At 35.4% G+C, this 12,992-nt stretch overlaps 1 protein-coding gene across 2 annotated transcripts in view; it reads right to left on the reverse strand.

The window, feature by feature from the left end:
• The window catches only part of LOC112834055 (ATP-binding cassette sub-family C member 2-like), an 89,586-nt gene that overhangs the window by 52,284 nt on the left and 24,310 nt on the right, over positions 1-12,992 (reverse strand). For both annotated transcript variants that reach the window (XM_073891889.1, XM_025885516.2), the window contains 4 exons: positions 7,082-7,336; positions 4,657-4,722; positions 2,493-2,630; positions 501-647 (listed from right to left, as the gene is read on the reverse strand). In XM_073891889.1, coding sequence (XP_073747990.1) covers positions 501-647; positions 2,493-2,630; positions 4,657-4,722; positions 7,082-7,336 — 606 coding nt within the window. The remainder of the gene's footprint in view (positions 1-500; positions 648-2,492; positions 2,631-4,656; positions 4,723-7,081; positions 7,337-12,992) is intronic.

Here is a 12,992-nt window from a genome sequence, read left to right on the forward strand (position 1 = left end):
AGGCTGAACCAAATACCTCATACATGGTTTGTTGACAGACTGAGACTAGCAACGCACTTGTCTCCCTGCTTTATTCACTCAGTGCAGATGAAATGTTGCTGAACCCTGGGAGAACATTCCTTTCCAGTTCCATGGAAAGCACCTCGCTAAAAATTTTTCAATTGAAAACAGAAAATGAGCCTTTTAATGGCATAGCGTCTGACCCCAGCTTTTAAAAAGCTAAATAAAAGAAACTAACACTTAGCAAAGAAAACAAAATCTTGTATTAAAATACTTAAAAGTCATTTTGATAGAAGAAAAGCATAGGCAAAGAAGACATGATTCCTTCCATTCTTTAATGTTTTCTATTACTTATTAATTCAGGGAGAGTAATTTTGAAAGCAGTGTAAAACAACCACAGAAAGAGAAATAAATAATGAAGAAAAGAAAGAAAGAAAATGTGCAAAACCATAGACTCCAGTAGATGAATGATTCTTAGTTTAAACATATTTTGGATGTACCTGGACCACAGCTGAGATTACCATTGGTAAATCAAATAAAGGAAGCCTCAAAATATTAAACAAAGACATAGATGTGAACACTTTGGTGGCTGTTAAAATGTTTCCTTCATCCAATAAGAAATAGATGCCAAATGTCGCCAGGGACACCTGAAAAATAGAGACATGTTCCTTCCTTCAATTACTCAGTGCTAATGACAGGAAGAGTTAAGGTTCCAAAAATTAGGGGAAAAATTTAAAACCTTTTTTATTGTTGTTTACCAAAATTCAGTACTATTCAGTACGATTGCTGAAGAATAGAAAATAAATGTTCAGTTCACTAAGATATACAGATCATACAATTGTGTATCTTAGACCATGGCATCCTTGAGACCATGCGGTCCAGCTCCCTTCTGTAAGACACTGTGTTCTTACTAGAGTTATTACTCCCATTTAAAATGTATGCTAACTGGGATGCCTCAGTGGCTCAGTTGGTTGGGCATCTGCCTTCGGCTCAGGTCATGATCCCGGGGTCCTGGGATCAGGTCCTGCATCAGGCTCCTCGCTCAGCGGGGAGTCTGCTTCTCCCTCTGCCTTCCGCTTGCCCTGCTTGTGCTCTCTCTCTCTCTGACAAATAAATTTAAAAAGTAAAATAAAATAAAATGTATACTAATTGATCTTTTTTCAAAATGGTTTATTATGTAAATTTATTTTCCAATGGTATGTGTATACATTCTGATTCATATGTAATGATTATACTTTCTGTGAGTCATAAAATTAACTGAAGAAAGTATGAATAAATTATGGCTCATAACATTTATATTTACTCCTGTAACTTGCATTTAGAAATGGCAGAAAAGTTCATGTATGCATGAGAATGTACTGAGTATCATGTACCTAGGACTTACCTTAAGCAAATGCTTCTTGGACATTTTTACCAAAGAATTCCAAATGTAAATATTGCTTTTATTTTCATAATCCCCACATATTTGTTTAAATAAAAAATAACAATATTTTAAATTACCAATAAAAGAGACATATGGAATTTCTCCTGACTCTATGACCACCAGGAATGGTAACTTTGATTAAAACTGATGCTTCAGGGGCACCTGGCTGGCTCAGTTGTTAAGTGTCTACCTTCGGGTCAGGTCATGATCCCAGGGTCCTGGGATCGAGCCCCACATTGGACTCCCTGCTCCGCAGGAAGCCCGCTTCTCCCTCTCCCACTCCCCCTTCTTGTGTTCCCTCTTTCGCTATCTCTCTCTGTCAGAAAATAAATAAAATCTTTAAAAAACCAAAAAAACAAAAAACTGATGCTTCAGTTCTATGTGGTTTCGTTATCCTTTTGCTTTCACTCATTGTTTCATACCTCAAGGCAATTTATACTCTAGTTTAAATAGCATGGTGCTCCTAATGTGTACACGGTAATGATGGAGAATGCCCTCAGTTCCTATCAATTTGCCTCCAAATACTAATTCTATAACTCTGAGGATGTTTCCCAAACTAGAATGGACTTCCATTCCCTATTTGTAAAATGAAAAAAGCAAAGGCCTTATTATTGCAAGAATGAAATAAGGCAATCTCTATAACTTATCTGGCATGCAGGAGAAACACTCAATGAATGTTAATTCTCTTCCCAACTCTATATGGTGTGTGTTGGGTCTTGCTTAATTAAAAGGGATTAATCACACAAATCAAGACATTCTAGAGCTGAAATGAACCTCTGAAATGCAGGTTATATTGTTTAAGAATAGACTAGCACATGTTTGTTCTGTGAGAAATTTACAAAGAAGTAAAATTTTATTATGTGTAAAAAATACAGACCAATGAGAATGCACATATTTTCCCCTTCTTTAAAACTTCCATTCCCTAATCTACATAAGTCAATGACTGCATTTCTTGAAAATTTTATTTCAGATATAGATTTCACTTTGGACACTGCAATTCCAAGTAATTTGGAGGTGAATCTGCAAATCAAATTTGAAAATCAAAACAGGAAATATTATATGCACTCACCAAGAATGGAATGCAAGTTAATGTCAGCATAGAAAATACAGCAAGATACCCAGCTGATTTTTGAACCTCCAATTCCTGCTCTCGAATTTCAATAATCTTCTTTTTATAGGAGGGTTCCCATGTATAAAGTTTGAGGATCTGTAAAGGAATCAGACAATAACTATTTGATAATCATAATCAAAGAAAAAATAAAAACATGCATACATGCAAATATACACAGCATACCCCCACACACAATTGTGAAAGTTAAAAAAAAATATGGTGAACTCATAAAGTGCTCCTATTTTCAGCTGAGTCAAAATGTTTCCTTGAATTGTGGGCTTTTTTTTTTGCGGGGGGTGGGGTAGGTGGCTGGGAGAGGAAGATCACCATCTCTCTCGAGCCTTATGTCCTTCTTACCCACCAATAGCTTATTCTTGAGTCAGACTTTGGCAACATCCCAGCTCTTGGCATGAACTCCATAGCAGTTTCTGTTTAGCTTAATCTTGGTACTTTTCCTGCTGGTCCAACTCTCACTTCAATCCACTCCCCATTTCTTAATAGCTATGCCCCTCTCCCTGGACTCCCAATTTCTTGGAAACTGATGGCATGGGACTAGAAGCCATTTTCGGAAAGGTGACTGGTGTTTTTGAGATTGTAAATTGGGATATATATATATATTCACACACATCCTCTTGGTTCGGTTTCTCTGGAGAACCCTAAAAAATCTCCCACTGGTTCTGTGAACTTACACATGACCCGTAATTGCACACTTTGTTTCCTTGTTCGCATAATGAGAATGAGAAATTATTTTCTTGGGGTTCATAAGAATTATATGAGGAAACAGATATAAAGTGATAAGTACAGTGTGTGATCCATAGAAAATGTTCACTAATTGGTAGCTATTATCATTATCAGAGAGAGGCCATGGTATCTGTTACCCTTACCCCTGGGATGCTGACCCTCCACACCTTTAAACTATGTTATACTTTCAACTTGCCTATACTTGGTCCTCTACCAGTATTCTAGTGTATTCACTGCTGGGACTGCTATTTCAAATTTTAGACTTTGCTCATATCTTTAGGAGATGTTCTTTATTTTATCTATACTGTCCTAGTCCTACTAATAGTATAAATTTCCTTTTAAGAGTATCAATATTTAAAACCTATAAACATACATCCCTGTCCTTTTTATGAATACAGGGGTTATCAATTAAACCCACTGAGAGGTACAAGATGCATTTGGATCACATTACTTTGGGAGTATATGACCTTATTACATCATCTCAGTTATTCAATAATTTAATCTGAGTTAAATTTCAGAGCTACTTAAGGCTATTCTTAATTTTAGATAAATAAATGAGTATCAGTCTCCTTTCAGGGTATCTTTTATCTAACAATGTCTTTCACTTTAGTAATTTTCAATGTTGTGAAAGTTCTACACAGCACAATACAGCATAATTTTTATTGATTTCTACAGTGAATCAATGTGTACATATAATGGGCATAACCTATGTTTACAGTGATAGATGCACCAGACAGAGGAAATTTCTTATGCAATTATCAATTCCAGAAGGAAATTCCATGTGGGCTTTGTAAATTTTGCCCTTTAGAAAAATCTGATAAAGCATAATCCAGGTTTTGAATTTCTATCTATCATCTATCTAAAAGTTCATGAGGTTGGTTTCACTCTTTTATCATAGAGAAAATATTAATGGCATGGGGTGTAGCTTTCCTATGGAACACATAATTTATAACATACCTTTTGCAGAATCACATTTGTATGACCATTTCTATTCCACATAAAAGAACCAGAATGACATGTCATCATTCCCCCATATAAATTTGCCTTCACACTGAAGATGATGTTAGGGCCATTCTTGCCTACTTCATTCCATCTCTTCTACCCAATCCCTTCAAACGAGTCACATTTTGTGTCTTTTGGGATATTTGTGTTCAGTTGTTGGGTGAGAAACAAAGAGAAAACACCTGCACTTTATTGGTTTTATTTAAATACTCTTTTAGCAAGAAGCATTCCTATACATCTGACATCTGAAATACTCTGCCAAGAATGTTATATACACCTATATAATTACTTTGATATTAAGAATGATAAAAATTTACTTATTGACTAACATGACTATATTCTAAACAGTGAAATTAAAGTCATATTCTTTGTATATTACCTTAATTCCATGTAAGATTTCATTGAGTAGTTTTATCTGTTTATCTTTGTTCTTCGTTTGGCTTTTCTATTTAAGGGGAAAAAAATGAAGGCATATTTGACAAAGGTTGTTAATAATTTAACTTACACGGCCACAGCTATTTTTCAAAATACAGCCTATTCTCTCCATTTTACCCCATTTTAATAGAAGATGGAGTAAAATTCCCCAAACTCTATCAATTATTTACATATATAATACATATATATTATAAGAGAAGTATCACAGGAATAAAAATAAACGTTTGTATATTGAAGTACACTATCCTGAGTGTTAATACTTGTGATTAAAATGTATATTTTCAAATACTGACTTTTTTGGCAAATCTTATGTAATTACTGTATATTTATTCAAATATTTAACATTTATATTATTTTATACTTATCATTGCTTGGGTATTGCTTCTTAAGGATTTCTTCCAAAAATAGTCATAATTATGATTTAAATAATAATAAGTACAATATTTGTATATCTAACAAAGGACACATTTACAAGTTAACATTCAAAAAAAAAACAAGTTAACATTCATAATACTGTTTGTGCGATTAAAGGCATATTTTCTGCTTAGCATATTTGTCCATAATATTGCAGTCTCTTTGAAAGTTTTAGGGCCCTATATTAAGGTCCCCAAATCTATTTCCATTCCTAAATATTTGAATTTAAATTACTTAAAATACAGAATTTTTTAAAAAGCTAGTTTAAAAGTATTTATTAAAATTATAAACAAGCTTGTTATTCTAAATACTAGTGTGTTAATAATTCATAATTATTTCATAGTTATATGGTATATTCTAGTCTCACCTTTAAAGACTAGTCATCTTTTTGGTAATTGGTGATTATTTTGGTAATTATTTGGTAATTTGAATTTTAAAAATTCAGAAAATATAAAAGAAGGCCTAAACCTTCATCACTTAAATGTACTAAAGTAGGGGCACCTGGGTGGCTCAGTCATTAAGCGTCTGCCTTCAGCTTAGGTCATGATCCCAGGGTCCTGGGATCGAGCCCCACATCGGGCTCCCTGCTCCGCGGGAAGCCCGCTTCTCCCTCTCCTGCTCCCCCTGCTTGTGTTCCCTCTCTCGCTGTGTCTCTCTGTGTCAAATTAATAAATAAAATCTTTAAAAAAAAATGTATTAAAGTAATAAGTGAAAAATCTTCCCTCTTTCCATCTAATTCTACTTTACAGGTAATCTTTTTTTTTTTTTTTCTTAAATGTAGGCTCCACGCTGAGTGTGGGGTTGAACTCACGACCCTGAGATCCAGGTCTGAGCTGAGATCAGGAGCTGACGACCTAACTGACCGAGCCACCCAGGCGCCCTTATAGGTAACAATTCTTAAAAGACTGGTGCTTTATCTCTAGATTATTTCTATGCTTATACAAGTCCATTTATATCTATATCTACATAACTTCATTTATGCCTCTCTATCACACCCACGTGCATTGGTATATTCACATTTTCAAAACTGGATTAAGGATATTTATGTACATATATGCATAATATACACATGTACATACATACATGTTTCTTTCTTTTTTCCCCTAACATATGATCGACATATTTCCATGTCCATACATAGATATTATTGCATACATAGATATTATTAATCTTTGATCCGTTTAAAATAATAAAGTAAGTGTCATAAGCAATACATCTGCACCTGTGTGGTTACTTTAACACGTGAAATCATTTGTCTCCCCCTTGACAGCGCACGTGGCTTTTCAGTGCAATGAACTGTGTCCCGTCTCTCCATTCCTACAGTACGGCATAGTGCACACTGTCTGGTACATGTCAGATGTCAAAAAACGTATTGATAGTAAGATGAATGACTGAATGTAAAGGAAGAATATTTAAATGAATTCAGTTAAGCACTTAACTATCTACTTACTATATGCAGTCACATCTCGCTCAATGTAGCCCATTCTTCAGACAAAATGAGTATACCCTTACCTCCAGGCTGTGTGCACACTGTTTCTTCTGCTTAGTAACTCTTTTTCTCAGACATCCACATGGATTTCCTCCCTTACCCTGCTGATGTATTGTTTCTTTCCTGAGGACTTTACTGTCCCTGTATGTGAAATGGCGCTCATTGTTACTCTATCACCCTAGCCTAAGTTATATTTCTTTGTATACAAATTAACACCAGGCATTATGTTCTTTATTTATTTCTTAATGCCTGTCTCCTCTAATGAAAGCTGGAACTTATCAGTTCTCCTCATTGCTGTACTTTGACACAGAACAGATGTCCAATCAATACTGGTTGAATGAATGAATGAATGATAAATCTGGATTATTTCCACATGTACAGAATTAACTAGATGGTTATTGTCAACTCCAGTCAGAAAATTCAGCTTCTGTTTGACATATGTAACATGAGGCAGTCTTTTTCTTACCTTTAGCTTTTTTACTCTAGTTGCAACTAAGGCATTTATCGGTATAACAAACACAAGGACTGCTACCCCTGCTAACACAGCTGGACCCAGCTCTTGCCAAAGAAGTGATATGGCCATCAGGATCTGAAAAGGGGCTGACCAGAGGAGATTGAGGTTTGCTGTCAAGTCCATGAGCTGCTGGGCATCCGCTGACATCAAGTTAATAACTTCCCCAGTTGAAAACCTCTTTCGAGAAACATTAGATACAAGTAGGGCCTGAAAAAAGAGAGGCAAAATATTTAAAGAGTTCTGTAGATCACGGGGCATCTTTATCGTCAAACAATGGTAACTTTTAATATCAATTTTCAATACATATTTAGGAACATCTACAAGATTCTTTATGTGTTAGGATTATAAAATACTGAAACTTTTAAAAATGTTTTTAGATGAAGAAAAATACAATTACTGATCAAAACATATAGTTTTAAACTTCACTGCATATTGGTAGAGAGTAACATTTGTATTCCCAAGCAAATATATTCACCAAAAACCCTCTACAAGTTGTCGATTACAAAATTGCAAAAAGAAATCTATTCTAGGGGCACCTAGCTGGCTCAGTCAGGAGAGGATGTGATTCTTGATCTCCAGGTCATGAATTCAAGCCCCACATTGGGCACAGAACTCACACACACAAAAATATCTACTCTAGATTTCTAGCATTGAGGATTCCCTCTATTCGTTGGCACCCCTATAATGCTAAACCATCTAAATTTTATCAATACAAAGTACATAAATGATTCAATAAATATCTAATGAATACCGATGCTATGTACTATGCTTGAAACTAGAAAATTTAAAAATGACATTGTCCCAATTCTCAAGAAGTTATAATTTGGTTGTGGAGTCCACCCCCCCACCCACCCACATATACCTCCCACACAGGATGATTGTAAGCATAAAAATAGTTAAGAAGGGCCATGGGAATTTAGAGAGATAAAAATACTGGAAAGGCTTCTTGGAGCAGATGGAAATATATCTTTTCTTCCAAAGCCCAATTCTCACTTTCTGTGCATAATTATTTTAATATTTGTATATTGAATTCAATATTCCGAAGCTTAATTATTGGTAACTCTTACTAAGGTTGATCTCAGAAATTCATTTATTAAATTCTCCACCCATTTAAAATTCCCAGTGAAATGCATAAATAAATTGTCAAAGGAGTGGAGAATTGGTATGTGTATTGGAAGCCAGGCAAAAGTCCGTTCATATGCCAAGAATTTTAAGGAATTTCCACTACACTGATTTAAAGAGACAGGATAGATGGGGTGCCTGGGTGGCTCAGTCCGTTAAGCGGCTGCCTTCAGCTCAGGTCATGATCCTGGGGTCTTGGGATCGAGCCCCACATCTGGCTCCCTGCTCAGCGGAGAGCCTATTTCTCCCTCTCCATCTGCCTGCCACTCTGCCTACTTGTGCTCTCTCTCTCTCTCTCTCTCTCTGTCAAATAAATAAATACAATCTTAAAAACAAAACAAAACAAAACAAATAAAGAGACAGGATAGAGAGGTGGAACTAGCAAGAGTAAATGTTTTTTCAATAAATGGATAATACAAAGTCCCACCCCCACCCCCCAATAAAAGGCTCATGTGGAAAATAAGTAGTCAGGAGCTTCAGTGGCCCTCTTCTAACATTCCGAAGCTTAAAGCAGGAGGGCTTCATGCAAAGGGGGAGGCCACGGGGCCCACCGGAGGGACTGCTCAGCACTAGGAGGTTCACAAGGTGCCAGGATCCCCCAAGCTCTATGGCTACTGCAGTGTTCAATCCTCATTTAAATTTCTATGCAGTAAATTGGAAACATTTCTGTTACTGACTAGTAAGGGGGGACAGTTGTGTTGATGATAAAACAGAATGACCACTACTGCCACAAGAGAGAAAAAAAGGAAAAAATACTAGTCACTATGACAATGAAGCTTTAGCCATGTCTCCTCCAAAGGTAGCTCTTTAATCTCCTCCTGATATGTTACTGACCACCTAATGCAGCCAAGTGAAACAATGGAAATCCAAGCACAGGAACTCTCATTTCATTAAGTCTCTAATATTTCTTCAGAGAGGTCCATTGATCTCTAATAGAATCCACCAGCAACTTATAATTATAAACAAATATATTTCCTCTCATACTTCTAGAAGGAAAAGATAAATAGTATTTAGTATTTATGAAAATACTAGCAGATTGAAGAGTTCAAAGTAGCTAAATTAGCCAAGGAATCAAATGAATGACCTCCTATTGGAAAAAACATATCACAAGAAACATGAAAAATATATGAATATCTCTTTGTAATCTTTATAGTGAAAGAACATGATATCCATTAAAAATGAGTAAGAATAGAAAAATTACTTCAAATTGAAAGCACAACTGTCAAATTTTTAAAAATGTAATGGAGGCACCAAAAATCCAAATGGATATTAGAACAAATGGAATTCTTAAACTATGAGTAGATATGTTCAAAAACTTTTCCCAGAAATTAGAGAAAACATATTTTCAAAGAGATTTTATTTATTTGCCAGAGAGAGAGAGAGGGAGAGTACAAGCAGGGGGAGTGGCAGGAAGAGGGAGTGGGACTCGATCGCAGGACCCTGAGATCATGACCTGAGCTGAAGGCAGACGCTTAACCATCTGAGCCACCCAGGGGCCCCGAGAAAACATATTTTTAAAATGAAATGACTTTTTTTTTTAAGATTTTATTTATTATTCAACAGAGAGAGAGAGACAGCGAGAGAGGCAACACAAGCAGGGGGAGTGGGAGAGGGAGAAGCAGGCTTCCCGCTGAGCGGGGAGCCCAATGCGGGACTCGATCCCAGGACCCTGGGATCATGACCTGAGCTGAAGGCAGACGCTTAACGACTGAGCCACCCAGGTGCCCAAAATGAAATAACTTTTTAAAAAAGACTTAAAGCATGGAGAAATTTCAGGAAATCACACAAACACACACACACACACACACACACACACACACAAGATATAAATATATATTCAGGTTGTCAATTTCTTCCTGCTGATCTATAAAGAACTTCTCAAATTCCAACACCCAAAAAACAAATAATCAAGTCAAAAAATGGGCAGAAGACATAAACAGACACTTCTCCAAAGAAGACATACAAATGGCTAACAGACACATGAAAAAATGTTCAACATCATTAGTGATCAGGGAAATTCAAATCAAAACCACATTGAGATACCACTTTACAGCAGTTAAAATGGTTAAATTGACAAGGCAAGAAACAACAAATGTTGGAGAGGTTATGGAGAAAGGGGAACCCTCTTACACTGTTGGTGGGAATGCAAGTTGGTATAGCCACTTTGGAAAACAGTGTGGAGGTGCCTCAAAAAATTAAAAATAGTGCTACCCTATGACCCAGCAATTGCATTACTGGGTATTTACCCCAAAGATACAGATGTAGTGAAAAGAAGGGCCATATACACCCCAACGTTCATAGCAGCAATGTCCACAATAGCCAAACTGTGGAAGGAGCCGAGATGCCCTTCAACAGATGAATGTATAAAGAAGATGTGGTCCATATATACAATAGAATATTACTCAGCCATCAGAAAGGATGAATACCCAACTTTTACACCAACATGGATGGGACTGGAGGAGATTATGCTAAGTGAAATAAGTCAAGCAGAGAAAGTCAATTATCATATGGTTTTACTTATTTGTGGAACATAAGGAAGAGCATGGAGGACATTAGGAGAAGGAAGGGAAAAATGAAGGGGGGGAAATCGGAGGAGGAGACGAACCATGAGAGACTATGGACTTCGAGAAACAAACTGAGGGTTTTAGAGGGAAGGGGGGTGGGGGGATGGATGAGTCCGGTGATGGATATTAAGGAGGGCATGTATTGCATGGAGCACGGGGTGTTATACGCTAACAATGAATCATGGATCACTACATCAAAAACTAATGATGTACTGTATGGTGACTAACATAACATAATAAAAAATTTTCTAAAAAGACATAAATGTATACACATGTATATATTGCATAAACATATTATATTAATATAAATATTAATATATTTACATTTATATTTCTTTATAAATTCAGAGTAATGAATAACACAACTTCTAGAGTGGAATGCCTGGGTTCCAGGGCCAGCTACTCTGTTTCATAACTCTTTGACTATGGGTAAGTTACTCATTGTTCTGAATTTAAGTTTCCTTATATTATATGTACACACACACACACACACACACACACACACACATTATATCTACAGCTGATTGTATATCTATTTCTATGCACATAATAGTGCTTAAAACAGCAACAGAGTGCAACAGATATGTTAATAGGTGCTTATTATATATGTGTATTATAAATGTGTTTATTACATATGTGTATTATATATACAGATAAAACATAACACAACACACACACATACACACACACACAAAACACAACACACAACACAATTACTTTACAAGCAAAGAATGAGAAGAAATAATTAAAGAAAAAATTAGAAGACAATCTCTCTGAATGAAGGAAAGATTTCAAACCAAAAGCAGTTAGGAAGTAGCAGTCTAATTAGAAAACAGTATACCTCCTCTTACCGTGGTGAAATCTGTAAATTCTATAATGTTAAAATTATCCTTAAAAAGAAATACTTACAAGCACCCAAACACAGAAAAATCAAAACAAAACAGGTTATCCTAAAATGGTGGGGTAAGAGGTGGGGGTTGGGAGTAGCTTTACCTGTCATACCAACTTTCAGAAGACAATGTTGCAATGGTTATAAAGAATGTGTGGAAAAGGTACTTTGATATGTATTGAGTGAACCATACATATTATTGAGTGAACCATATATATTAATGAGTGAAGATGGTAAGCAAGGTGGAAAGCAAAATAGGGAAAAAAAATGACAATAATAGGAAAAGAGTTTAATATATATATGGAAGTTTCTGCTATGTATTTATTTAAATTTATGCTTATATGTAAGAATGTACTTAAAAACAAAATCAAACAGATTGTTTTTTTAAGATTTTATTTATTTATTTGAGAAAGAGAGAAAGAGCATAAGCATGGGCAGGGGGAGGGGCAGAGGGAGAAGCAGATTCCGTGCTGAACAGGGAGCAAGATCATGACCTGAGCAAAGGCAGGTGCTTAACAGACTGAGCCACCCATGCGCTCCCCTCAAACAGATTAAATACAAAAAAAGAATCATAAAGAAATCATATAACAATGTATTTTGTCAATATGTTTGGTCATGATATATTATGAAGTAAATAATAGATTATAAAACTGTATTACAAATATATATGTATGCAGGTAAAATAAATGTTAGGGGAAAATATACCAATGCTTATCTTTGCAATCTAGAATTATGAATGGCTGCCATTTTGTCTTTCCTATTTTATGCATTATACATATTTTCTTCAATATACAAGAGAAAATTTTCTTTAAAAATTAATAGCTTTCAAAATATTAAGGAAAAGACTAAAGGGCACTATATAACTGGATCTTGTTCTGCATGGCATTTTTAACATCAGGAGCACTGAATTCTCTTTCAATATTTTTTTCTGCCAAATATACTTCTACATTTCTGTAAGGGACAAAATTCACAAGCCACGAAGGGGAATTTAGTTACCGCTTATTGCTAAATTATACAATCTAAACTGCCTCTTTGTTATATGAAACAATTTGGAAGAATACTTCAATATGACACCACAATTATACTGGATGATGCAACATGTTCTAGAATTGTCTAGTAAAGAGTATTTAAAGAGATAAAAGAGAGAAAGCCAGAGTGAGGTAAAAAGAAAAAAAAATCAACTGTAAAATCTAAAACCATATAGAAAGTTGGGAGTTTATAAATACTCTTCAATCAAAATGACAATTAACAAATTTTCATTTACAATTATATTTTAATCATAATCACT

The sequence above is a fragment of the Callorhinus ursinus genome, unplaced genomic scaffold (genome assembly GCF_003265705.2).
Source record: "Callorhinus ursinus isolate GAN/ISIS: 27379988/994484 unplaced genomic scaffold, GSC_fseal_2.0 scaffold1, whole genome shotgun sequence".
NCBI classification, from domain to species: Eukaryota; Metazoa; Chordata; class Mammalia; order Carnivora; family Otariidae; genus Callorhinus; species Callorhinus ursinus.